The sequence below is a fragment of the Melospiza melodia genome, chromosome 3 (genome assembly GCF_035770615.1).
Source record: "Melospiza melodia melodia isolate bMelMel2 chromosome 3, bMelMel2.pri, whole genome shotgun sequence".
Taxonomy (NCBI): domain Eukaryota; kingdom Metazoa; phylum Chordata; class Aves; order Passeriformes; family Passerellidae; genus Melospiza; species Melospiza melodia.
Window position 1 is genome coordinate 133,621,287 of NC_086196.1, and position 25,147 is coordinate 133,646,433.

General features: G+C 45.9%; 4 protein-coding genes across 5 annotated transcripts; 3 read left to right on the forward strand and 1 right to left on the reverse strand.

Moving 5' to 3' along the window:
* Positions 1-5,938: 5,938 nt before the first annotated feature.
* Positions 5,939-6,956, forward strand: LOC134416849 (taste receptor type 2 member 9-like). The gene has a single exon (XM_063153530.1). The coding sequence runs from the start codon at positions 6,003-6,005 to the stop codon at positions 6,954-6,956; it is 954 nt and encodes a 317-aa protein (XP_063009600.1). The 5' UTR covers positions 5,939-6,002.
* A 3,650-nt stretch (positions 6,957-10,606) lies between these two features.
* On the forward strand, positions 10,607-11,560 carry LOC134416850 (taste receptor type 2 member 13-like). Its single transcript, XM_063153531.1, has one exon. The coding sequence runs from the start codon at positions 10,607-10,609 to the stop codon at positions 11,558-11,560; it is 954 nt and encodes a 317-aa protein (XP_063009601.1).
* Positions 11,561-13,654: 2,094 nt separating this feature from the next.
* On the forward strand, positions 13,655-14,614 carry LOC134416851 (taste receptor type 2 member 40-like). The gene has a single exon (XM_063153532.1). The coding sequence runs from the start codon at positions 13,655-13,657 to the stop codon at positions 14,612-14,614; it is 960 nt and encodes a 319-aa protein (XP_063009602.1).
* A 231-nt stretch (positions 14,615-14,845) lies between these two features.
* ANKRD66 (ankyrin repeat domain 66) lies at positions 14,846-24,977 on the reverse strand. 2 transcript variants are annotated; one of them, XM_063153109.1, is made up of 4 exons: positions 24,685-24,977; positions 23,180-23,396; positions 21,633-21,861; positions 14,846-17,264 (listed from the first exon to the last, which is right to left on the reverse strand). In XM_063153109.1, the coding sequence occupies exons 2-4, from the start codon at positions 23,316-23,318 to the stop codon at positions 17,084-17,086; spliced, it is 549 nt and encodes a 182-aa protein (XP_063009179.1). In that variant the 5' UTR covers positions 23,319-23,396; positions 24,685-24,977; the 3' UTR covers positions 14,846-17,083. The 2 variants fall into 2 exon arrangements, with proteins under 2 accessions (XP_063009179.1, XP_063009180.1); XM_063153110.1 differs by lacking the exon at positions 24,685-24,977 and adding an exon at positions 23,509-23,588.
* Positions 24,978-25,147: the final 170 nt, after the last annotated feature.

Below are 25,147 nucleotides of genomic sequence, written 5' to 3' on the forward strand. Positions count from 1 at the left end.
TGTCTTTCAGATCAAACAGGGATCAGTATCAAAATCAAAACACTCTCCACCACAGAAAAAGATCTCTGCTCTTTGTGACACCCAGCACAGCCCCCCAAACCAAAATTCAAATAGTCAAGAGTGGCCCCGGGTAAGGGGATACCCAGCACATTTACATCCCTGCACCTGCCCAGTGCCCACAGCAGCGGCACCAAAATCCCCCCCAGCAGCAGCAGCAGCAGCAGCAGCTCTATAAAGCTCCTGTTGCCATCCCTGACACTCCACCAAGAGCAGCCACTGACCTGCCTCAGGCTCTGCTGCCACAGCCCCCTTGGCCAGCACAGCTCTGCTCCCCAGCTCACACCATGGAAGCTTGTCACCCTCCACAGTAATCCAATGTCACTGCATACAGGGCCACAACTGTGGCCATAATCACTATCTTGGTTTGAAAAGTCTGATATCTGCTAAGGAAGGCAGGAGCCTCTCTTGAAATGGAAAATGTAAACCCTCTCTCTCCAGCTTAGTATAATTTTGAAATTAAGGGGCTCTCAGGAAAAGATAGGGGAATCGGAATAGCAGTTCTTTACGAGGAAAATTAAAAATATAAATGGAAAGTACAAGAAAACCTACTCCCCGAGTCAGAACATGACCTGACACCTTGTGGGGCAGGATGTTGGTAGCAGCCTGGTGGAATGGTGGCTGCAGCCCTCCTGCAGTGACAGGTGTGGGTCTGTTGAATCAGTGATCCTGTAGAAGTGTGTAGTTTTCTTCTGAAGGTGCAGTGGTGATTTAGATGGGCCTTGTCTTCCTCTGGGAATCCAGTGGGAAAAGGCTGCCTCTGGTGTTCCAAATGTCAGAGTATATCCCGGTAGGAATGCTTGGCTCCTCCCCCTGGCTGGAACATCTCTGAGTTCAATTCTTGTCAATAACAAATTCATTTAGATCTGGTACATGGCCTGGATGCAAAAGGTCAATAACAGTACTGCAAACCTTCCTCAAACACTTTGGCATTTGCTGATTGAAAAATGACTGTACTCAGCATCAGGTTTATTTGTGCTTAGGTTTCTATGTCTTTCTGGTGTGTCTCTGTTTTTTGCAATATTATCACTTCTAACACTGGGTAGGGAGGGTGCAGCTTGAAAGACTGCCGCCTATAGTGACTCCATGTCAGAGCTGCCTGATCCTGAAGGACTGCAGCCCACGGATGGGATTCACACTTGAGCATGGAAGAAAGTGAGGAGGAAGGAATGGAAAACTTTATGGACTGACTGCGGCCCCCATTCCCTGTCCCCACACCATTGTGGCAGAGGATGTGGAGAAGCCAGGAATGTAAGAGTGAATTTTGATTTGTGCAGATGAAGGGGAAGGCAAAGGGTTCTAGTTTTATGTTTGTTGCTCATTATGCTACTCTATTATCAATAGCCAATAAAATAAATTCATTTTTCTCAACTCAAGTCTGTTTTCTACATGACAGTAAGACCTTCTATTCTCCCATTGGCCTCTTGCAGAACAAGTTTAACACTGCTTCTTTGAAAGTGTGAGAACCGGGATGTTCTGCCATTCAGGCAAAAACACTGATTTCTTAGGCTGTTCATAAAAAAAGCCCAGGATCTCATTAGGCAGCAGCAGTTCCTGGGAGCAGACAGTAGCTCTGATAAGCTCAAGAGGACCTGGGCCCAGGTGCTGCTCATCAAGGCCGAGGCCTAAGGAGCATTTCTCAGCTCACAGCCTGGAAAGGGGAGGGGGAAGCACCACCTCAACCCCACTACCAAAAAAAGAGAGAGGCACCACCAGAGGCTACCAAAGAGACACAACACACTACTGCTTCCCTCTTTTAGTTCCAGTATTCTTTTGAGCAGAGGTGGTACAGATCTCCAGAAAACATGGCAGGTTTCTCTCAAGCTCTTCTTTTTTGAGTTCCCAGTCTTCATCTCTCTGGTCTAAGGGGGTTTCCTCTGTGGCAGTTCCTGCTCTCCACCTGTACAGCACAGACACAGCTGCACTCACAGGGGGCCCATCTGGGGGCTCAGGGCTTGTGTCTCAGTCTGGTCAAAACCCTGATGCCACGCACAATTGAGAAAGATCACAGTGTGTCCAGCATGGTGCAGCCCCAACCTCCCCTCACAGGGAGAGCCCAGGCCCCAGCACTGCCTGCATCCAGACATGGACATTCCAAGTGTAAATCTTGCCAAGGAGAAAACCAACGCTTTCCTCCTCCTGCAGGGCTCTGATTTTGTAGGCACTCAGGGTTTATGGAGCTCTCTCCACAACACCATCCAATATCAGGAAAAATCTTTCTTCTTTAATACAGCAGCTCTGTCCCACCAGTGCAATGCTGTGCTGGTGGAGGGCATGGAGCAAAGTCAGAGGTTTGACTCAGATGCACTGCTGCACCATGTCAGGTTACTATACTTTTTTTTTTTTTTTGTGAATTTAAAACAGTGCCAAATTAGGTGAAAACAAGAAGGGAGGATGCTCTGAATTATTTTACTTGCAAAATATCTGCATTTCCTCCCTGCTTGTAGTGAGCTGGGTCTGTTAAGAAGAGATAAGGCAAGAAAGGTGCAGGATACCAGCATGCAGGAGCTTGAGATTAGGATTTCCTGGCCTCATTATCTGGATGGAGATCTCAGCCAGATTCACTGATAGCAGTTCAGTCTGCCACTCCTCAGCATCTGTGTTATCACCAGGGCACATTAGGAACATCAGCTGGGGCAGAGCTGCACTGCTCAGGCTGGCCAGCAGTAACACAGCCATAACTCAATTGAAAATGGTACATAGGCAGCCTGGAGATCTGGAAAAAGCAGGCTTTATCTAAGGCAAGTCATACAGGGATTCCACAACAAAAAAAATCTTATTTCCCAGGCTGTCATCTGGGATATGGGCAATGGAAAATTTTTCTCCGTGGGAACTGTTTCGCAGAGCATTCTTCTCCAGTTGTTAAGGACATAAACATAATATTGTGCATTGAAGTTGATACACAGCAGTAATGGAATGGGCCAGAATTTAGGCAATGATTCACCTAACTAGCCAGCTAACTAAGGCTAATCATCTGGGATTCCCCATGTCATAAAGGGAGAAAGAAACTCATTCTGGAGAGGAAAGCAGCTCTGCCTGAACAAGCACAGATGGTACCAATTCATTATTTGTATGACGTGACTCAGATGCCAATACAGCTGTGTGTCCATCCAGATGCACAAAAACAGGAGTCTTGTGCCATCTGAGATGCACAAGGGCATCCAAAATATGCTCATGGGTGGGAGATACAAAGTGTTGGATAACCCTTCCTCTTCTCAAAATATACTGGAGGGGGTGGATTTGAACCAGCAGAAAACACCTGCGTGTCAAGCACCTGATTCGTATCTTTATGCTTGAAAATTCAGATTGGAGAGTCTGATTTTATAGCATTATTTTTCTAAGGTGAAATATTCCCCACAAAGAGTTGAGGCCAGGTCCCAACCATGGTATTGTGTTGCAATTTAATTTACCTAATTAAAATTTTCATTTAATATCCCTGCACAAGATCAGTCCCAGCACAGTCAGTTCATATTCACATTCCTGTTTTAATAGAAATAACTACCATACACCTCCCAAACACATGGGAAGAAGAAAGAAGGAAGGGAAGGGAAGGGAAGGGAAGGGAAGGGAAGGGAAGGGAAGGGAAGGGAAGGGAAGGGAAGGGAAGGGAAGGGAAGGGAAGGGAAGGGAAGGGAAGGGAAGGGAAGGGAAGGGAAGGGAAGGGAAGGGAAGGGAAGGGAAGGGAAGGGAAGGGAAGGGAAGGGAAGGGAAGGGGATTTCCTATCCTATACTATGTTTTTCTTCTATCAGCAAAACCATAGAAGAAACAAACATGAAAGCATAAGGCAGACACCATGAATATTAGGAAATTAAAATTCCCTCAAGGCAATGCTCTGCCCACTATCAATATAAAAAAATAACAAAATAAAGAATAGTCCCATCATAGACAATACATATTCACAATCCTGTTGTAATAGAAATAACTTCCCTACACCTCCCAAATACATGGGAAGAAGAAAGAAGGGAGGGGAGGGGAGGGGAGGGGAGGGGAGGGGAGGGGAGGGGAGGGGAGGGGAGGGGAGGGGAGGGGAGGGGAGGGGAGGGGAGGGGAGGGGAGGGGAGGGGAGGGGAGGGGAGGGGAGGGGAGGGGAGGGGAGGGGAGGGGAGGGGAGGGGAGGGGTAGGGAGGAAGGAAGTGGCGGAAGGAAGGAAGGAAGTGGCGGAAGGAAGTGGCGGAAGGAAGTGGTGGAAGGAAGGAAGTGGCGGAAGGAAGGAAGTGGCGGAAGGAAGGAAGTGGCGGAAGGAAGTGGCGGAAGGAAGTGGCGGAAGGAAGTGGCGGAAGGAAGTGGCGGAAGGAAGTGGCGGAAGGAAGGAAGGAAGGAAGGAAGGAAGGAAGGAAGGAAGGAAGGAAGGAAGGAAGGAAGGAAGGAAGGAAGGAAGGAAGGAAGGAAGGAAGGAAGGAAGGAAGGAAGGAAGGAAGGAAGGAAGGAAGGAAGGAAGGAAGGAAGGAAGGAAGGAAGGAAGGAAGGAAGGAAGGAAGGAAGGAAGGAAGTGGCGGAAGGAAGTGGCGGAAGGAAGTGGCGGAAGGAAGGAAGTGGCGGAAGGAAGGAAGTGGCGGAAGGAAGGAAGTGGCGGAAGGAAGTGGCGGAAGGAAGTGGCGGAAGGAAGTGGCGGAAGGAAGTGGCGGAAGGAAGTGGCGGAAGGAAGTGGCGGAAGGAAGTGGCGGAAGGAAGGAAGGAAGGAAGGAAGGAAGGAAGGAAGGAAGGAAGTGGCGGAAGGAAGGAAGTGGCGGAAGGAAGGAAGGAAGGAAGGAAGGAAGGAAGGAAGGAAGGAAGGAAGGAAGGAAGGAAGTGGCGGAAGGAAGGAAGGAAGGAAGGAAGGAAGGAAGGAAGGAAGGAAGGAAGGAAGGAAGGAAGGAAGGAAGGAAGGAAGGAAGGAAGGAAGGAAGGAAGGAAGGAAGGAAGGAAGGAAGGAAGGAAGGAAGGAAGGAAGGAAGGAAGGAAGGAAGGAAGGAAGGAAGTGGCGGAAGGAAGGAAGGAAGGAAGTGGCGGAAGGAAGGAAGTGGCGGAAGGAAGGAAGGAAGTGGCGGAAGGAAGTGGCGGAAGGAAGTGGCGGAAGGAAGTGGCGGAAGGAAGTGGCGGAAGGAAGTGGCGGAAGGAAGGAAGGAAGGAAGGAAGGAAGGAAGGAAGGAAGGAAGGAAGGAAGGAAGGAAGGAAGGAAGGAAGGAAGGAAGGAAGGAAGGAAGGAAGGAAGGAAGGAAGGAAGGAAGGAAGGAAGGAAGGAAGGAAGGAAGGAAGGAAGGAAGGAAGGAAGGAAGGAAGGAAGGAAGGAAGGAAGGAAGGAAGGAAGGAAGGAAGGAAGGAAGGAAGGAAGGAAGGAAGGAAGGAAGGAAGGAAGGAAGGAAGGAAGGAAGGAAATTGCCTATCCTATACTATGTTTTTCTTCTATCAGCAAAACCGTAGAGGAAACCCACATCAAAGCAAAAGGCAGACAACAGGAATACAGGAAATTAAAATTCCCTCAAGCCAATGCTTTGCCCACCATCATTATAAAAAATAACAAAATAAAGAATAGTTTTGAATTAACACATCCAAAACTGAATTCTTTATTGGAGGTTATGAAGGGAAAGAAAAACCCAGATCCTGAAGCCTGACACTGATCAAACAGGGATCAGTATCAAAATCAAAACACTCTCCACCACAGAAAAACAACTCCGCTGTTTGTGACACCCAGCACAGCCCCCCCCAAACCAACATTCAAATAGTCAAGAGTGGCCCCAGGTAAGGGGATACCCAGCACATTTACATCCCTGCACCTGCCCTGTGCCCACAGCAGTGGCACCAAAATCCCCCCCAGCAGCAGCAGCAGCAGCAGCAGCAGCAAGAGCAGCTCTATAAAGCTCCTGTTGCCATCCCTGACACTCCACCAAGAGCAGCCACTGACCTGCCTCAGGCTCTGCTGCCACAGCCCCCTTGGCCAGCACAGCTCAGATCACCAGCTCGCACCATGGAAGCTTCTCACGCTCCACAGCAATTCAATGTCACTTCATACGGGCCCATGGCTTTGGCTATCACCACCTTGGAGGCATTTCCTGGCATGTGGGTAAATGCTTTCATCGTTTGTGTGCTTTGCATTGCCTGGGTCAAAAAGAAAACCCTGAACTCTAATGAGAAGATCTTGCTGCTGCTGGGATTCTCCAGGTTTTGGTGTTTGTGTTTCTCATGGATATATGTCTTTGTCTTGGAGATTTTTCCCTATTACCTTCTGGTCCCTCCCATATTTCAACTACTTCAAGGTTCTTACGGCTTTTTTAATTGTTCCAGCTTGTTGGTTTCTGCCTGTCTTTGTGGTTTCTATTGTATAAAAATTGCCAATTTCAGGAACAGGTTCTTCAGCTACCTGAAAGTTAAAATTGACAGGATGGTGCCATGGCTTCTGTTGGGGTCAGTGATGTTCTCCATGATTACTGGAATTTTTGTCTACAACACTATTGATAAAGCTGTCTGTAGAAACCTCAATTTCACCAGACAAGAAAGACTTTGGAAAACAGCTATTGGAAGAGAGGAACTTCTGTTCCCTCTTTATTTTCTCATTGGTTTTTTATTCACCACTTCCTTCATGGTAGTCATTATTTCTGCTGTTTTCCTTCTCTTTTCCCTCTGGAGACACAAGTGCAAGATGCAGACAAACTCCATGAACAGCCTCAGCATGGATGCCCACATCAGAGCCATGAAATCTGTCCTCTCCTTCTTCATAATGTACAGCATCAACTTTATGTTTTTGATCTTGACTCTAGTTTATTCAATGGCGTACCAAAGTCATGTGCTAGTTCTTGCTCAATTAATTCAATATGCTTTTCCAGGTGTTCATTCCCTTATTCTCATTCTCAGCAATCCCAAGTTGGAAAAGACGCTTCTTAGGATTCTCTCTTGTGTGAAGTGCAAGCTTTGCATGAGGTAGAAACTGTAACAAATGCTGGAGTTCATGCAAAATATCTTTAGAGAAAACAATTTGAATTAATGTTCATTGCAAATACCAGGCAGAATAGATTGTAGAGAAGTTCAGAATAGATGTTAAGAATATACAATTCAAACTCTTTAAACCAATATGAGTAGGACACAAATGAATTTATATTTGCATTTAATTAAAACAGCTCTTGGAATCAAATTATTTTATGTAGCAAATTCATTTAGACTCTGTACAGTTGGTGGATGCAAAAGGACAATAATCATGCTGCAAACCTGCCTCAAAAATTATGATTTTCACTCATTGAATTGACTGAATGGAAAAACAGCTTAATCTCAATTTTGGTTTACCTTTCCTTCTGCTGTGGCCCTGTGCTGTGGCACATATTATGGGCTGTATCAGTGCCTGGCAGTGGCTGACAGCTCAGTGTGAACACGCTGAGCCCTGTCACTCCCCAGAGGTGGTCACTGAGCCACAAAGAGCGAGGCAGGAACGGCCCCGGGGAGCTCAGGGGCTGCAGAGCCCCCTGCCCACTGCAGCCCTGCGTGTCCTCTGTGCCCCACTGCCTGCAAGGACAGGATTGCCTGCTCTGTGGGACTGCTCTCCTGGCCTGGCTGACCTGGAGATGAGCTTGGCTTTTCCCACTGCACTCTGGCTCACTTACAGCCCCAGGAAGGTGGATTTTGTGCAAGGTGAAGCGTGGAATGAAGCCACAGCTTCATCTCACAGTGACCCACAGGCAGATGTACGGGGTGCCTGGGCCAGGAGCTGCAGCTGGGGGCCTGTGGGGTCTCAACCATGGGAGGTCAAGGCTGTCCCATGCAGGGAAAAGCCAATTCCAGGCACTCCAATGGTCCCAACACCGGATACTACTCATCTCATCAGCGAACATTGTGGCTCCTGTGGGAAAAGACAAGTCCTGAAGGACTGCAGGCAATGAGAGGGAGCCATGCTGGAGCAGGAGAAAAATGAAGGAGACAATGTTTTATGAACTGCCAACAACATTCCCTGTCCTCCTGTGCTCCTGAGGAGAGGAGATGCTAGAGAATGTCTGAATGAGTTAAATCAAGCCTAAGATTCTAGAGAGAGTCCCTACAAAATCTATGTGTTGGATAAGTGGGTCCTAGTTATTCCAAATGAGCCACAGCTGTGAAGTCCTTAGTAGGGCAGCAGCTGTGGCTTGCAAAGATAACTGGGATAAAAGGGGGTGGGTCAGGAGCCCAGGAGGTGCTTTTGTGAAGCCATGAGGAACTGCACAGCAGAGAGGAGCTGCATGGTAGAAAACCAGCTAGAACGTATGGACTTTAAGAATATCATAACAAGAGTATGGGACTCTGGAAATATGAAATACACTAAGATAACAACAACATAAGATTACTGGGTGATGAAGATCAAATATTCTAGTTGTGTGCATGTTCTACATCATCCTACTCTGTTTTCAATAGGCAATAAATTACACTGATTTTCCCTGTCTCAAGTCTGTTTTGTCTGGGAGAATAATTGTGGAGTGATTCCCCTGTCTTTGTCTTGACTCATGAGCAGTTCCACCTTATTTGCCAGCCCTGTCCTATTCCAGAGTGAGAGTCAAGGAGTGACTGAGTGGGGCTCTGAGAGCTGCCCAAGGACAACTCCCCATGAGAGTGAAATGTGAAGTAGTTCCAGTGGGGAGGAACACATTCAGTGCAGACAGCTCAGGGAGCAGCTGCAATGGGAGGGAGCTGCAGGCTGTGGGGAAATGCTGGGAGTCCCAAGCATGGTGCCAGGCCTTGCACAGCAAAGGGCACAGGGACCTGTGGCACCAGCCAGCTGACAGGACACTCAGGACACCCCAGTCATCATGTGCACAGACAGGAAGGACACAAAATCCCAGGGATCCAATAGTTTGGCTTACCTCCTCAGAGGCACCCAGCTTGAGCTGCTTCTGTGCTACTGTGCCACGATTAAAGTGCTTGAAAGATCCAGAGGCCTGAGACTCCACTATGGGAAAGCCAGTGCCAAGCTGGAGAGGAAACCTGTTCTGGCTGTGAGCGTGGTGTGTGCAGGGAGTGGAGTGGGGCAGCTGCCCACGGTGAAGGGGCTTTGGTGCCTGCAGTGACAGTCTCTGGTGCTGGGGCGTGACTGTCAGAGGCCTCCTGGCTGGTGAGACAGGAAAGTTCCCTTCACACCAGCATGAACAGAGCAGAACCTGAACTGGTCACTTATTTTACCAGCTCACGCTCAGAGGGTCATTTTACCTGACACCCAGTGCCAGGTGTGCATTTCTCATCTCACCTGCAAAAACCTTCCTCCCTGCTTCTGAACTGAGAGATTCCAACATTTAGGGCAGAGCAACCTCTCAATCACTGCAGTATGACTTTTTCCAAAGACCATACATACTAGCAGGCTGCCTCACCAAACTACCCAACTCTCCTTAAACAGCAATTGCCCAGAAACAAGCAAACAAATAATTAAAGCCACTTGATAACATGCTAAACCACCTTCTGGGGCTAGGAGGCTTTTGGATTTGAATTTATATTTTCATAACAAGTTCATGACACCTGCCCTGAAGAGATTTCATTTTGCTTTCAGGATTCTGAAACAATTATGGCCATCTGCACATTGAAGGCCAGTTATGGATGGAATAGATTTTCTCAGAAGAAACTGAACAACTAACAGCCTAACCAGTTAGCTAACTAAGGGTAATACTCTTGGATTTCCTATAAAATGAAGTATTCTGGAGAGGGAAGATTTTCAGCCTAAACCAAACTCAGATGGAAGCAAAATGGGCTGTGTGTCATGTCCCTCAGATCCTAATAGAGCTGTATGTCCTTCCATATGCATAAAATTAGCAGTCTGATGCATTTTGAGATGCACAAGGACATGCAGAAAATGCACATAAGCTGGTAGATACAATGCCCTGCAGAATCCTTTCCATTCTTCAGTGGTGCCAGAGGGCATGGATTTGAACAAAAAGCAGACTCCTGTCTTTCAAGCACCTGATCCCTATTACCTTGATCTGAAAACTCAGCACTGGAGATTCTGATTTATATACACCTCTACTTTTTTTTTAAGGTACCACATTCCTCATGCTGAGCTGATTCCAAGCCACAGTCACAGTGTGATCCTGTTATTGTAATATTTTATCCTGGTTCTGACCAGGACAGGGTTAATTTTTGCCAGGGTAATGTTTTTTTGTTAATTTTTTTATCATATCCAGGTAGATGTTCAGGAGAGGGTTCAGTTCAGATGATACAGCAGTCAGGAAAGGGCAGGGCAAGCACTCAGGGGTTATTCTATGCCACCTCAATGACAGGGGCCAAGAGAAAACCTCTGTCTTTCAGATCAAACAGTGATCAGTCTCAAAATCAAAACACTCTCCACCTCCGAAAAAGATCTCTGCTCTTTGTGACACCCAGCACAGCCTCCCAAGCCAACATTCAAATAGTCAAGAGTGGCCCCGGGTAAGGGGATACCCAGCACATTTACATCCCTGCACCTGCCCTGTGCCCACAGCAGCGGCACCAAAATCCCCCCAGCAGCAGCAGCAGCTCTATAAAGCTCCTGTTGCCATCCCTGACACTCCACCAAGAGCAGCCACTGACCTGCCTCAGGCTCTGCTGCCACAGCCCCCTTGGCCAGCACAGCTCTGCTCCCCAGCTCACACCATGGAAGCTTGTCACCCTTCACGGCAACCCAAGGTTACTTCATATGGGGCCATGGCTTTGGCAATCACCACCCTGGAGGCATTTCCTGGCATGTGGATCAATGCCTTCCTCGTTTGTGTGCTTTGCATTGCCTGGGTCCAAAAGAAAACCCTGAACTCTAATGAGAAGATCTTGCTGCTGCTAGGATGCTCCAGGTTTTGGTATTTGTGCTTCTCATGGGTATATTGCTCCCTTTCAATAACTTATCCCAATTACCTTTTTGTTCAACCCACATTTCAACTAATTGTACTTTTTCAAAGCTTTTCTAATTGTTCCAACTTGTGGGTTTCCGCCTGTCTTTGTGTTTTTTATTGTATAAAAATTGCCACTTTCAGGAACAGGTTCTTCATCTACCTGAAAGTTAAAACAGACAGGATTGTGCCCTGGCTTTTGTTGGCATCTTTGCTTTCCGCCTTGGGTATCGGCATCATTGCCTATGACATCGCTGTTACAGAGCTCAGTATCAACCACAATTCCACTGGGCAAGGAAATTTTTCAAAAGTTAGTGACAAAATGGGTGAAAATTTTTTCCAGATATATTTTATCTATGGCTTGGGATTTGTCACATCTTTCACAGTAGTCATCTCTTCTGCCCTTCTCCTTCTCTTTTCTCTCTGGAAACACAAATGCAAGATGCAGAAAAACTCCATGAACAGCCTCAGCATGGATGCCCACATCAAAGCCATGAAATCTATTCTCTCCTTTTTTATAATGTATAGTATTAACTTTATATTTTTGATTCTGTCACTAATTCCTTCAACAAAGGAAGAAAAATATGTGGCACTTCTTAGTTTAATATTTCTGTACGCTTTTCCAGGTGTTCATTCCCTTATTGTGATTTTCAGCAATCCCAAACTGGAAAAGACACTGATAAGGATTATATCCTGTGTCAAGTGCAAGGATTGCATGAAGTAGGAAGTGTAATAAAAGCTTGATCCCACACAAAATCTTGATATTTCATTATAAGACACAAGTCAATTTATCTCTAGGGCAACTCTCTGGGCAGTGTAGATGATACAGATGTTCTTTCTTTAGCACTGAAGTTAAGAATAAATATTTCAAATTCTTTGAGTCAAATAAGTATGAATTAGATTATTGCTAGTACTTCATTTTGGTAATTCTTTGAGTTCAATTCTTGTCAATAACAAATTCATTTAGATCTGGTATGTGGGCTGGTTACAAAGGGGCAATAATTGTACTGCAAATCTTCCTCAAGGGCTTTGGCAATTGCTGATTGAAAAATTACTGTACTCAGCATCAGGTTTATTTGTGTTTGGGTTTATATTTCTTTCTGCTGTGTCTCTGTTTTTTGCAATATTATCACTTGTAACACTGGGTGGGGTGGCTGTATCTTGAAGAACTTGCAGTCTGAGGAGTGCCCATATTGGAGACATCTGATCCTGAAGGACTGCGGACCTCAGATGGGGTCCACACTCTAGCAGGGAAGACAGAGTGAAGAGGAAGGGGTGGAAGAGAAACCTTTTTATGGACTGACTGCAACGCCTATTCAATGTCACCCTGCACCGTGTCGGGGAGGAGGTGGAGAAGCTGGGAATGAAACAGTGAATTTTGAGCTGTGATGAAGAAGGGTGGAAGGACAGTTCTCTAGTTTTATGCTTGTTCCTCACCATCCTACTCTATATTCAAACAGCAATAAATTATATTAATATTTTGAAATTTGAGTCTGTTTTCTCCATGACAGTAACTGGTGGGTGATCTCCCCATCTTTATCTCAGCCCATGAGTTTTCCATCTTCTATTTTCCCTCTTGAACTGTTGCAGAGCAAGAGTGAAAAAGAGGCCGGATGGAGGGTCTGGCAGGTGTCCAAGTTTAACAATTCACAGCAGGTCATGTAAAATTAAATAATTCCAACATCAAGAGAACAGAATCTAACTGTTAATTTCTTTCACCAGCTCTGGCTCAGAGGGACAATTTACTGCATACTCAGTGCCAGGTGTGTATTTTTCATATTATCACCTTCAAAAAGATTTGCTCCTATTCATGAAATGAGAGAAACAACATTTTAAACCACAGTAACATCTTAATCACAACAATATTTCCTTTTCCCAAGACCTCACAGTCTCCACAGTGGGTGGCAGATACAAAGTCTTGGTGAATCTCTCCTCTTCCCCAATGACACTGGAGGGGATGGCTTTGAACTAAAAGCAGACCCTGGGTTTTAAAGACCAAATCCACACATTCCATGCATTGAAAATCTGGTATTTGAGATACTGATTGTATATTGTTTTGTTTTCAAAAGGCCAGATTACCCATGCAGAGCTGAGCCCAAAATTCAGCCATGTGTGGTCCTGCACAGTCCCAGCACAGACAGTTCAACTATATACAGGTTGTAATAGAAATAACTTCTATTCACAAAGACATGGAGAGGAGAAGAAAGAAGCAATCAAGCAAGCAAACAAACAAGGAAAAAAACCCCAACAACCCCACAGAGTGTTTTCTATTAATTCAGAAAAAGAGGAGGAAACTCACATCAAAGCCTTAAGCAGAGAACAGGCATTATCAGGAAATCAAAAATTCCCTCAAGGCATATAGTCTGCCCATCATAAATGTAAAAAAAATACAAAATAAATAACATTTTAAAATTAATGCAATCAAAAATAAAATTGGACATAGTAGGTGACAAAGGAATAGAAGAACTCAGATCCTCAAGCCTGACACTGATCAAACAGGGATCAGTCTCAAAATGAAAACACCGCAGAAAAACATCTCCGCTGTTTGTGACACCCAGCACAGCCCCCCCAAACCAACATTCAAATAGTCAAGAGTGGCCCCGGGTAAGGGGATACCCAGCACATTTACATCCCTGCACCTGCCCTGTGCCCACAGCAGCGGCACCAAAATCCCCCCCAGCAGCAGCAGCAGCAGCAGCAGCTCTATAAAGCTCCTGTTGCCATCCCTGACACTCCACCAAGAGCAGCCACTGACCTGCCTCAGGCTCTGCTGCCACAGCCCCCTTGGCCAGCACAGCTCTGATCACCAGCTCGCACCATGGAAGCTTGTCACCCTCGACGGCAATCCAATGTCACTGCATACGGGGCCACAACTGTGGCCATCATCACCCTGGAGGCATTTGCTGGCATGTGGATCAATGCTTTCATCGTTTGTGTGCTTTGCATTGCCTGTGTCAAAAAGAAAACCCTGAACTCTAATGAGAAGATCTTGCTGCTGCTGGGATGCTCCAGGTTTTGGTATTTGTGCATTGCCTGGATATATAAATTTCTTTCCTTTATTTATCCCAATTACCTTTATGTGCAAACCATACTTCAACTAGCTGTATTTTTTCAAGCCTTTTTTAATCATTGCAACTTGTGGTTTTCAGCCTCTCTTTGTGGTTTTTATTGTATAAAAATTGCCACTTTCAGGAACAGGTTCTTCATCTACCTGAAATTAAAAATTGACAGGATGGTGCCCTGGCTCTTGTTGGGATCAGGGATTTTAGCTTTGGCTGTCGGCATTGTTGCCTATGATGTCGCTGATACACCGCACTGCAACAGCAATTCCACAGGACAAGGAAACTTTGGGACAGCAAATATCAAAATGGATAAACATTTTTTCCCTTCTTTTTTTCTCGCTGGCTTTGAATATGCTGCTTCATTCCTGGCAGTCATCTTTTCTGCTGTTTTCCTTCTCTTTTCTCTCTGGAGACACAAGCGCACGATGCAGACCAACTCCATGAAGGACCTCAGCATGGATGCCCACATCAGAGCCATGAAATCTATTTTCTCCTTCTTAGTGGTGTACAGCATCAACTTTGTGTGTTTGGTTTTAAATATGGTTTATGTCACAAAGAAGTTAAATCATATGACATTTCTCATTTTAGTATTTCAGTACATTTTTCCGGGTCTTCACTCCCTTGTTCTGGTTTTCAGCAACCCCAAATTAGAAAAGGCACTGCTAAAGATTCTTCCCTTAGAAAGAAGTGTAAAACGCAAGGTTTGCATGAGTTAGGGACTGTAATAAAATCTGGAGCTCATGCAAAATGGTAATACTACATTATAGAAAACAAGTAGTTTAATCTCTAGTGCAACTTTCCAAACATTGTACATGATACAAATGTTCTCATCACTGATATTAAAAATATATAATTCAAATACTATGAACTAAATTAATGTGACTTACACCATATATTTTCAATTATAATTTCACATAGATAATTATTTGAGTTTAATTATTGTCAGTAACAAAGTTATTTAGACCTGGTACAGGGGCTGGCCGTAAAAGGGTAGTTAAAATACCGCAAACTGGCCACCAAATGCTCTGGCATTTTCTGATGGAAACAACGGAAATCAACTGCAGGTTTTCTCTGTATTTTGGTTTACCTTTCCTTCTGTGTGATATATTATGGGCTGTATGAGTGCCTGGCAGTGGCTGACAGCTCAGTGTGAACACGCTGAGCCCTGTCACTCCCCAGAGGTGGTCACTGAGCCACAAAGAGCGAGGCAGGAACGGCCCCAGGGAGCTCAGGGGCTGCAGAGCCCCCTGCCCACTGCAGCCCTGCGTGTCCTCTGTGCCCCACTGCCTGCAAGGACAGGATTGCCTGCTCTGTGGCACTGCTCTCCTGGCCTGCTCTCACCTGGAGATGAGGTTGACTTTTCCCACTGCACTCTGGCTCAGTGAAACACCCAAGTTTTGTTCTGGATCAGGGAAACAGCATGAAAAGGGAGTGGAGGAGACAACTCACTGTGAACTGACTGCAATTTCATTTTCCTTCCCCCTGTGCTGCTGTGGAAGAGGAGGTGGAGGAGCTGGAGATGAAGGAGGGAAGTTGAGCTTCAGATGAAAGGGTGGTGGAGGCGGCGGGTTCTAGTTTGTGTTTATTTCTCATCATCCTATTGTACTTTTAGTAGGTAAATAAATTCATTTTCTGCACATCAAGTCTGTTTCATCTGTGACAGTAACTGGTTAGTGATTTCACTGTATTTTTCTCGATCCATCAGCTTTCCATCCTATTTTCCACCCCATTTATGGGTGACAGTGAAGGAACAGCTGGGTGGGCATCTAACTGCTCCTGAGGTCAACCCACCACAGCAGGTGAAACATGCAGAATGGAGCAGAACCTGAACTGGTCACTTCTACCAGCAGCTCAGGTCCAAAGGCAGATTGTAAGCATCTCTTCTGGACACATCTCCCCTGGGAGAGACCTTGAAAGGACAAAAAGCCACACATCCCTTCTTCCCCTGCTGCTCTTCATGATCTTCATCCTTTAACATTACAATCCCAACCACTTTCACAGGAAAGCCCTGGAAGATCCATCTCATACCCTACATCTTGTGCAACATCTATCCCTCCCAATCTCACATGCCACAAGACTCAGCAGGCAACATCCAGCACCTTGCAAAAATCACCACATAAAACACCACAGTCCCAGTGAATCACACTGCAGATCCCTCCTTCCATCCCCATGAAAATGTGACAGCCAGCACAGAATCCCACTCCTATGCACCAGCCCCACTCAGCTGGCACTGCAGGGGACAGGGTGTCCATCAGCACAACCACCCTGCACAGCCCATGGATACAGATGCAGCATGTGCCCAGCCTGGAGAAGCTGACACATGACAGCTGTCAGAAGTCAATGGGAAGGGCTGCCCTGTGCTGGTGCAGTATGGAAAACCACTCTGAGTCACATTCCAAGTCTTTATGACTGAGAAGTGAAAGTGTTAAAAATGCTTTTGCCATGGAAAGCATTGATGAGCAGAAGCAGAACTCAATAACACTTGCACATCCTTTCTATTTGCAGAAACATGAATATGGCTGGGGACAATGCTAAAAAAAGGCAGTGCTCCAGTACCCTTGGTAATCACAGCTGTCTGAAACCAGCAAGGAAGGAGCATATTTTCCCTTTTGCTGGGCCAGGAATGGAAGATTCAGGCTGTTGGATCCATGTGTCAAGTAAAAGCTTAGCATTAATATCTCAGCTTTATCCAGAAGAAGCAAGTACATCTCACTTCCAAGAAATGAGACAGGCATCACCAGAGGCTGCAAGTCCATGTAGAGCCTCCTGGTTGACTCAGTGACAGAAGTAAAGATGCAAAGGGCACAGACATCAGCAGAGCAAGCAGAACCACAATCCAAGATGCTTTTGTGAATCAGGTAGGATCAAGACTATTTTTTCCCTGGCAATATGTGTAACTGCCATTGCAGGAACTCTAAACATTGCAGTGATTTACAGTATTGGAATATTTAAACATATCCTTCAATTGTTTTTATTTTAGAGATCAGATACATAGAAACACACAGAGAGGCTGAAGCTCTTCTAGCTCTTAAGGAGATTATTTACAGTGTGTCTCTAAGGATGCACTCTTGTAGCCTTCTGCTTATTCTGTTCACACAAATATCACACTACAGATCCACCTGAAGTCTGCCAGTGCCTTTGCTCTGCATTGCAAGTGCTCAGAGGCACCAAACAGGCACCAAACACTACTGCTTCCCCCTTTTCCCCCCATTTTTCTTTAGAATAGAGGCCGTACCCTTCTCCCAAAAACATGGTGGATTTTTCTTAAGGTCTTCTTTCTTGAGTTCCCAGTCTTCATCTCTCTGGTCTAAGGGGATTTTTCTCAGTGCAGCTTTCCTGTGGTAGTTCCTGCTCTCCACCTCTGCTCTGGGAGAGAAACCAAGAGTGAGCACAGCACACACATCTCTGTTCACGGGTGCCCATCTGGGGGCTCAGGGCTTGTGTCTCAGTCTGGTCAAAACCCTGATGCCACCCACAATTGAGAAAGATCACAGTGTGTCCAGCATGGTGCAGCCCCAACCTCCCCTCACAGGGAGAGCCCAGGCCCCAGCACTGCCTGCATTCAGACATGGACATTCCAAGTGTAAATCTAGCCAAGGAGAAGACCAACCCTTTCCTCCTCCGGCAGGGCTCTGATTTTGTAGGCACTCAGGATTCAGGAATCTCTGTCAGAAAAAACATCCAATATCAGGAAAAATCCTTCTTTTCTGTAAGAGAGCATTTCTGTCACATGAGTGCAATGCTGCTCTAGCTGCCAGCACAGAGCAAAGTCAGCAGCTCCATATTGATGGATCTCATCATGTGGGCTTTCCATGTCATAGAATCACAGAATGGTTTCAGCTCGAAGGGACATTATCTCATTCCATACCTTCTGCCATGGACAGGGACACCTTCCCCTAGACCAGGCTGCTCAAAGCCCCACCCAGCTTGGCCTTGGACACTTCCAGGGATGGGGCAGCTGCAGCTTCTCTGGGCAACCTCTGCCAGGGCCTCACCAGCCTCACAGTCAAGAATTGATTCCTAATATATCTAATCCTACCTACCCAGGCCATTCCCCCTTGTCCATGCCCTTGTCCAAAGTTCCTCTCCAGCTCTCTTGTAGGCTCCCTTCAGGTACTGAAAGGTGCTCTAAGGTCTCCACAGGGCCTATGTTTGACACTGGTGGTTGATGCCCCACAGCTGCTGGTGTTTAAGAGGCATTTGGGCCTTCTTAAGATGCTTTAAATTCTGGTCAGTCCTGAAGTGGTGAGGACATAGGACTAGCAGTAGATCCCTTCCAACTGAACTACCCTATTGTCTTCTATTAAGTATCTGCTCCCAAGGGCAAGAAACCTTTTTCTATAAAACTTTTAAATATAAAGATTCCTTTATTTATTTACACATGAGTATATATATGCCCTGATCTTAGACAGCAGGACCCTTGGGTACAATTTCAACAGCTGGCACTTTGCAGAGAGGCTGGCAGCAGACATGGGCTGAGGGGTCTCTGTGCCTTTTTTGGCAGGTCTCATAGCATCAAGAGTAAAGCCTTTTTCATGCAAGCCAAATCTAATGTAAAATACGCATTTGCTATTCAGAAGCAGCTGTTTTGAAAGCAGCTGTTTCCTAACTTTTGCATGTTCATGCAAACCTCAGTGAGTGGTACTGATACTCAGCAGCGGAATATTCCTAATATTTGCAAGTTAATAATATTTACATGTTGATACATGTCATATTTCCATGTGGGTGCAGTCCTCAGCATAATTCAGTGGCCCGGCCCAGGAAGGCAGCTGGCAACACCTGGGGACCAACAAACAGCATGCGAGGGTCACATGGTGCTAGAGGGGGCTGAATTTGGATTAATGAAGGATTTGGATGCTCACAGCCTATGTAGATAGGCACATCAGCCCTACAGTTGGTGCAGACCCTCAGATGGTTTTAAAAATTTCCTTTTTTCTCTTTTTGCATGACAGGCAAATATCCAAATATGACAGGGATGGTGTGTAACAAAATGTTCCTCATATTTATATCCCACACACACCACTGTGTGGAAAGCAGAGATGCTCTGTGCCGCACAGTATTTTGTGCAAGCACACTCCTAATTCTCTGTCTCAGGCATACACAGTGCTGCCCTGTACTCTTTGGCACTGCCTGACCCTGGACATCACCTCTGGGACCTTCTGCACATCTGAAGGAGCAGACAGTAATCGAAATTACACTACAAGTGACAACCGTTCCTCCTAGTTTACTCCAAGTTGGCTGATGTGATGCCAGTGTGAGGGTAAAAGCATCCACTGTGGTCATAAATTATAGTGGCTGGTTTTAAAAAGTATTCCTGAGCCTCAGTGATAAACTTGTGGCTGCCCACAGGCTGGGTTATGGCCATGAGGTGATTGTACAGGTTCTGCGTGTGTTCTAGACTGGGCATTTGAAGCATCTTCCAGTCATTAGATATCCCAGCCATGCTGAGCCATGCAGCTCTGGGATGAGTCAGGCCAGCATGTGATTCTGAAAGACAAGTTTTCCACCTTAAATCATGAGTTTTCCACTTTAAATCTGAGTCATTCACCTCAGAAAGCCCTTCATCAGCTGACCTGAGTCACCATGGGCTGTTGCTAAGGTGTCTTAGATGATGATGTCAATCATTCTGGCAATCAACCTGTCAATCATTCTCCCAGGCACCTCTGCCTGCCATAGGCATTGCCCTTTGGCATCATCCAGCCAATTCCCCTGTCCCCTGCTTCTATGGCTCTGGAGCACATCCAGGGCACAGGAAATTCTACAGACTTGGCAGGAATTACTGGTGAGATTAGTGCAAAACAGACAGCATTGAATAGGCAAGTAATTGCTATAAATTTTTCATCCAAGGGACAGAAGTCTGCAGACTTTCACCTTCTGGATTAGATAATATTTACCTGTTCTGGTGTAGAAACTAAGTATGCCAAGAGCTGAGAAGAGTATAAAGAGAATCTCCGCTGGAAGACAATGCCCCATTCTCAGAGGTCTGGCCGACCTGAGCTTTACTACCTAGACACTGGGTAGGTAGTAAAAAAATCTAATTTGCAAAGCTTCATTATCAGCTGCTGGCTGCCTAAATGCCTTTAAACTGAGGGTCTGAAAGTAAGAAGAGCTGATACATCTGTGTGGAAGGAAAGTGGTGAATAGTGGGAGATTACGACATGTCAGTTCCAAACCCAAAAAGACTTTAGCTCTAAGATGGTCTGGATGCTCTTTTCTGGCAGTGTTCAGCTCTATCACACTGGAAAGGGCTTTGAGCAATCTGATCTAGTGGAAGGGGTCCCTGTCCATGGTAAGGGGTTGGAATGAGAGGAGCTTTAAGGCCCCTTCCCACCATTCTATGATTCTGTGTTGGGTGGGCAGGTAAAATGCAAAGCTATTAGCAGCTTCCAACAGCCAGAGTTTGGAAACCAGAGCTTGGAAACCAGAGCTTGTGCCTCCACTACAAAGTTTTCTGGGCTCTGTACAGGGAAATTTTGCCCAGTTTGGCTGTCTTTTCTTCTGGAAGGACTCTGATGTGTCAAGATAAAAGGTGGGCATGGGGCATTTCAGCAGGAACCAAGCTGAAGAAGTACAGCAGAAGGACAGGAGTACCTACAGAAAAGTTCATATGGATTAATGAAAAGTGGCATTTGTAAGGCACTGGCCTCCTCAGATATCTGCCTGTCACCGTGCCTGATTTCAAACTTGGCAGCTTGTGTGCTGCACTGGCAAGCTGGAGACTTTGAGTTAGATAAATGCCTATTAAAAAAACAACAAACAGGATATATATGGTATCAAAGCAGTCTTGAGAATGTGGAAGTGGTGCCAGTGAAGGATGATGATGGGACTCTAATGTCACAGAAAAACCCAGGGAGAAAACACTTTTGGGAGCTCTCAGCATTCCAGGGTCTGGCACATGTGTCTTTTGTGGGCAGTGTGTTGAAGTAAAATAGTGTTGGGACCGTGGCTTGCACTGAACAAGTTGGTTGGCCTCTGGTGATCCGTCCCACTCCTTTACAGAGATGAAGGATGGGACACAGCTCAAACCTCTGCAGTAAAGCATCCTGATCCAGGGAAACACCTTTGCAAGGATGAAAATACCTGTGAGCCGAGCCAACAGCTGAAAAACAGGAATGGTAATTGGGAACCATTAAAAAACATATTTATTATGGCATGTGCTGCCACAGTGCTAACTGTAAGCAATTAAGACAACAAAGATTTTCCCAAAATTTGGAAGTACTATATGACCATCCTATTAAGTGGTCTAATTTACAGTGATTATGTAAAAAATAGGGTGGCTTTTTTTCTTTACTATAAGAAAGCCAAATGATATACATATAAATATATATACACACACAGACACACACACAGCTGCCAAGGGCTGTTCCTAAAGAACTCAGCCCGTGCATTTGCTATTCACCACTGTAAGGGCTTAACACTCGTCAGTTGTTGCTTTTATTTCAGTTGCTTAATAACGGCTCTGCAACATCCTTACAAAAACAATGATGTCATGAAGTGGTAACGATTTTGAAAACATACCAAGGGAAACCGCAGGAGGCAGGGGAATAAAAGAATGTCTTCTCACGGCTTCCCCCTGACAGGCCCGTGTTTGCTCGCCCACTACAGCTTGTGTGTCAGGGTTTTAGCAGGCTTTGAGTGGGAAGATAGTAACACACCTTGTGCGTTCTGGTCCTCTGTGGAGCAGTGAAGTTAATTTTCACTGCAGCCGCAGCGAGACCTGCCACCACTACTCACTTTTCCAAGAATCTGCAGCACTCCCGGTGTCCGTAGATCTCCGCGAGCCTCCGGGGAGTGTCTCCGAAGAGGTCGGCGGCATCCATAGCAGCGTGCAGGGAGTGAAGGGCGCGGAGCACCCGCAGCTTGCCCGCCTCGGCAGCGAAGTGCGCCGCGGTCCAGCCCACATCGCTCCGCAGGCAGGGCCGGGCACCGTGATCCACCAGGAGCCTGACCAGGTCCGAGCGCCCTGGCAACGCGCAGCAAAGCCAGCAGAGAAGATGCTTTACAATTTATACCTTCGGGATGCACAAGGGGGTCACACACAGCTGGTCATAATTCCCTCAGACAGATTTCACCCACCTGACTATCTGGTTTATCATATCAGGGATACTGAACTGAAAATGCTGGTTATTTTCTCTCAAACTCGACATTTTCCAGGATAAATTTACAACAAAAACAACAACCAAATCAAAAAGCTTTCTAATTTCTGAACAGCACATCTCAATTAGTCATTGACCAATTGGCTATTTCATTGCTTCATTTTAGTTTTTAGTTCAATTGCAAAATAAAATTTAAACATTGAGAATGGGAAAATCTATGAACAGCTTTACTAAAACAAAGATTTTTGGATAGCAGGTGGAGAAACTACTGCTTCTTCATTCACTTTCACATTTTTCTAACTAGTGGAATTGCTTAAAGAAGCAAAAAAAAAAAAAAAAAGTTATTTCTACACCACTTCACACTGCCTTGACTGAGCTAGACTACTCCAAATCACATCTAGGCTCTGTCAGCTTCTCACCATCATTTTTGTTAAGTCCCCTTTGCTAATGTTCAAATGCCTAATAATCCATTTGATGCTGGATACATGGTCTTAAGTGTAAAACAGGAAATCACACACTTGATTTCTGAGCAAAGACAGATGTGATGACATGAGATCCCAACAAATACTGTAGCACAGAGAAGTAGAGGTCCAGTTTCCCATTTTACACTGTGTGGAATTATACATTATTTATTGTTGCATCATCTATTTTTTGGGCTGCAAAGGGATATTTGAGTTTACCAGACACTTCTGAAGGTGAAGGACCAATGGGAGCTACAAGCAGCTCTGGTCCTGCATTGTTCATTCAAAAGGTGGGGATATAAAGAGCAATGTAAAAATGCAGTTATTATTTTGTTCTAATTGGTTTGATAAATACCTGGTGTAAATACAGTGGGTTTGACCTCCTGCTCTTTCCCACAGGTGTACATGAGAAATAAACTCCGGGAGTCATCTCTTAGAAAAGGGGAAAAAAGCAGCCATTCCCTATGTGTACATCATGTAAACTGCAAATTGCTGTGTGATGGAAGCAAAAAAGCTAAAAATCAGTTTAACAGCAGTCTCATAAACTATTTTGTAGGCAAAGTTCCCATTTAAATGCATTTTTAACTTTTTTTTTTTTGCACATTAGGGACAAAATTACCAAACACAAGCTGAGATTTTGCCAGCCTAGATACAATCACAGGTGATCAGCATCACCTTTTATGATGTCCATTCACAGAGGCAGCAGAGCTGGGGGTGCCCTTACCTTTGGCAGCAGCCCAGTGCAGGGGGGTCCTGCCATGCCAGTCAACATCCTTCTGGTTTGGGTCACAGCGCCCTGCCTTCAAAATCTTCTTAACCAGGTCATAGTCACCCACAGCCACGGCTTCATGGAGCTCTGTCATGCTGCAGGAAGGCACGTGGTGACAGAGAGATGCTCATTCAGTGGTGTGCACTGATGGTCAGCTCCTCTCAGCGGCTTCCTGGATTAAAAATGAGACAGGCACCATGAGAAACCAAGATTTATGCAAAAAAACAGGAAAAAGGAATGATGGGGGAAAAAAATAAATTATCTTCAAACCAGTGATCACATACTGATGGTGAGTTTTGGTCTGTAGACACAGAAATCTGCAGCAAAGTGCAGTCCTTTATATAAAGGACTTGTAGCTAAAGCCACATTGAACATTTGCTACAGGTTTGTTGTGCTCACTAACCATGGGAACTGGCTCCTCCCTTGCCAGTGCTGCAGTATTACTGGTAGCATTTTATTGCAGAGAAAATCAGAAACAGAAACATCTATGCAAGCATCCTCTGATGTTCTTTAGTGAAAATGATAAAAAGGGATAATAATAATTAAGCATATAAAAAGAGATGATAGGGCAAGGATGAATGGTCTTAAACCAAGATTCATAGCCTGTTTCACACCTGGGTGGTTGGACTGTGTAGATAAGATCCAAAAGAAAGACCCATATTTGTCTTCTACTGAGTTTGACTCCTGCACATCTGGGAAATCTGAATATATAAAGAAGAAAATTAAATTTTGGAGCCCCTAGTGGGCCAAAGAAGTATCATGGGATCTCTGTTACTCTAACCACCTGTGTACTGCTTCCTCCTCCTCATTGTCTCTCACTTACCTTGAAGAACCTGTTTCTTTAGATTAAAAAAAGATCTTGTGACTTGTTCTCCAACACCCTTCACCAGCATCAAATCTATCCTGAAAATGTCAAACTTTAATGTGTCCAGCCCATTACTGAAATGAAGTCTGGACAAGAGTACAGGAAAAAAAAATCTTGGACCTTTTCATACAACTTTTGTATTCTTTTCCAGCTTCAGCTCAAACCCATACTGTTAGGGAAGGGAAGCTGCTGATCCCAAGGCAGGAGCTCAGCAGCTCTCCAAGGGGACAATGAGCAATTTAAGCCAAGCCAAATTCTACCTCCCCTGCTGCCTCCCTTTGCTAGCCTTGCAGCTCATTGGGGCATTTCACAGCTGCTGATCTCTCACAAAATTAATCTTTTATTACTTCAGGTGAACTCCCTGCATTCAGCATTACTGAGGGGGCAAACGCCAGGACTATGCAAAGCAGGGTGAGTACAGATCTGCCCCACAGGTAGGAACCTGTGCTAAACTCCTCTGCAGCCACCCCAGATGTCACACCCAAAGTGGGATCTGCCTCCCTAGACTGTGGTTATCCGCTTTATAAGGACACAGGAAAAGATTTGTATTTTTACAGCACAACCTTGAGCCAAAGCGCCGTCCCCCGCTGCTCACCCGGCCACAGGCATTGCAGCTCCTCCACGGGGTGTTGCAACCCATCCGGGGGAATTTTCCCTCGGGGTTCCTGCTGCTTGAGCCAGCCCCAGCCGGGAGATACCGAGCTCACACACACAAAGAGCCCGCACATGACTCTGTCCCTGCCCTACCGGGGCACGGCCCAGCACCTCAGCAGCCGCGGGCTCCGCCGGGACGCGCAGGCAGTGCTGGGCATGCCTCCATAGCAGAACTTTGTATTCCAGGCCCAGGGAGGATTTCCCTCAGAAAGATTGTCTCAGCTGGAAACTAAGGCAAAGTTTGGTCCCTCCCCTTCGGGGAGAGCCCGGCAGTCGCTGTGCCTGCGACAGAGGCGGCGTCCTGAGGGAGCAGCCGCTGCTCGCCCGGCTCCAGAGGGCCGTGGGTGGCCAGAGGGGACATCCCGCTCCTTGGGACGGCGGGACGGGAGCAGGGGACGACCGGG

Bases quoted from the DNA above. Each gene is read 5' to 3' on its own strand.
- LOC134416849 (XM_063153530.1), top strand. From the start codon at position 6,003: ATGGAAGCTTCTCACGCTCCACAGCAATTCAATGTCACTTCATACGGG.
- LOC134416850 (XM_063153531.1), top strand. From the start codon at position 10,607: ATGGAAGCTTGTCACCCTTCACGGCAACCCAAGGTTACTTCATATGGG.
- LOC134416851 (XM_063153532.1), top strand. From the start codon at position 13,655: ATGGAAGCTTGTCACCCTCGACGGCAATCCAATGTCACTGCATACGGG.
- ANKRD66 (XM_063153109.1), bottom strand. From the start codon at position 23,318: ATGACAGAGCTCCATGAAGCCGTGGCTGTGGGTGACTATGACCTGGTT. The intron at 21,862-23,179 runs GTAAGGGCACCC...GCGCGTTGCCAG, and splicing joins GCACTGGGCTGCTGCCAAAG to GGCGCTCGGACCTGGTCAGG. The intron at 17,265-21,632 runs GTGAGTAGTGGT...TTTCTCTCCCAG, and splicing joins TGCTGCAGATTCTTGGAAAA to AGCAGAGGTGGAGAGCAGGA.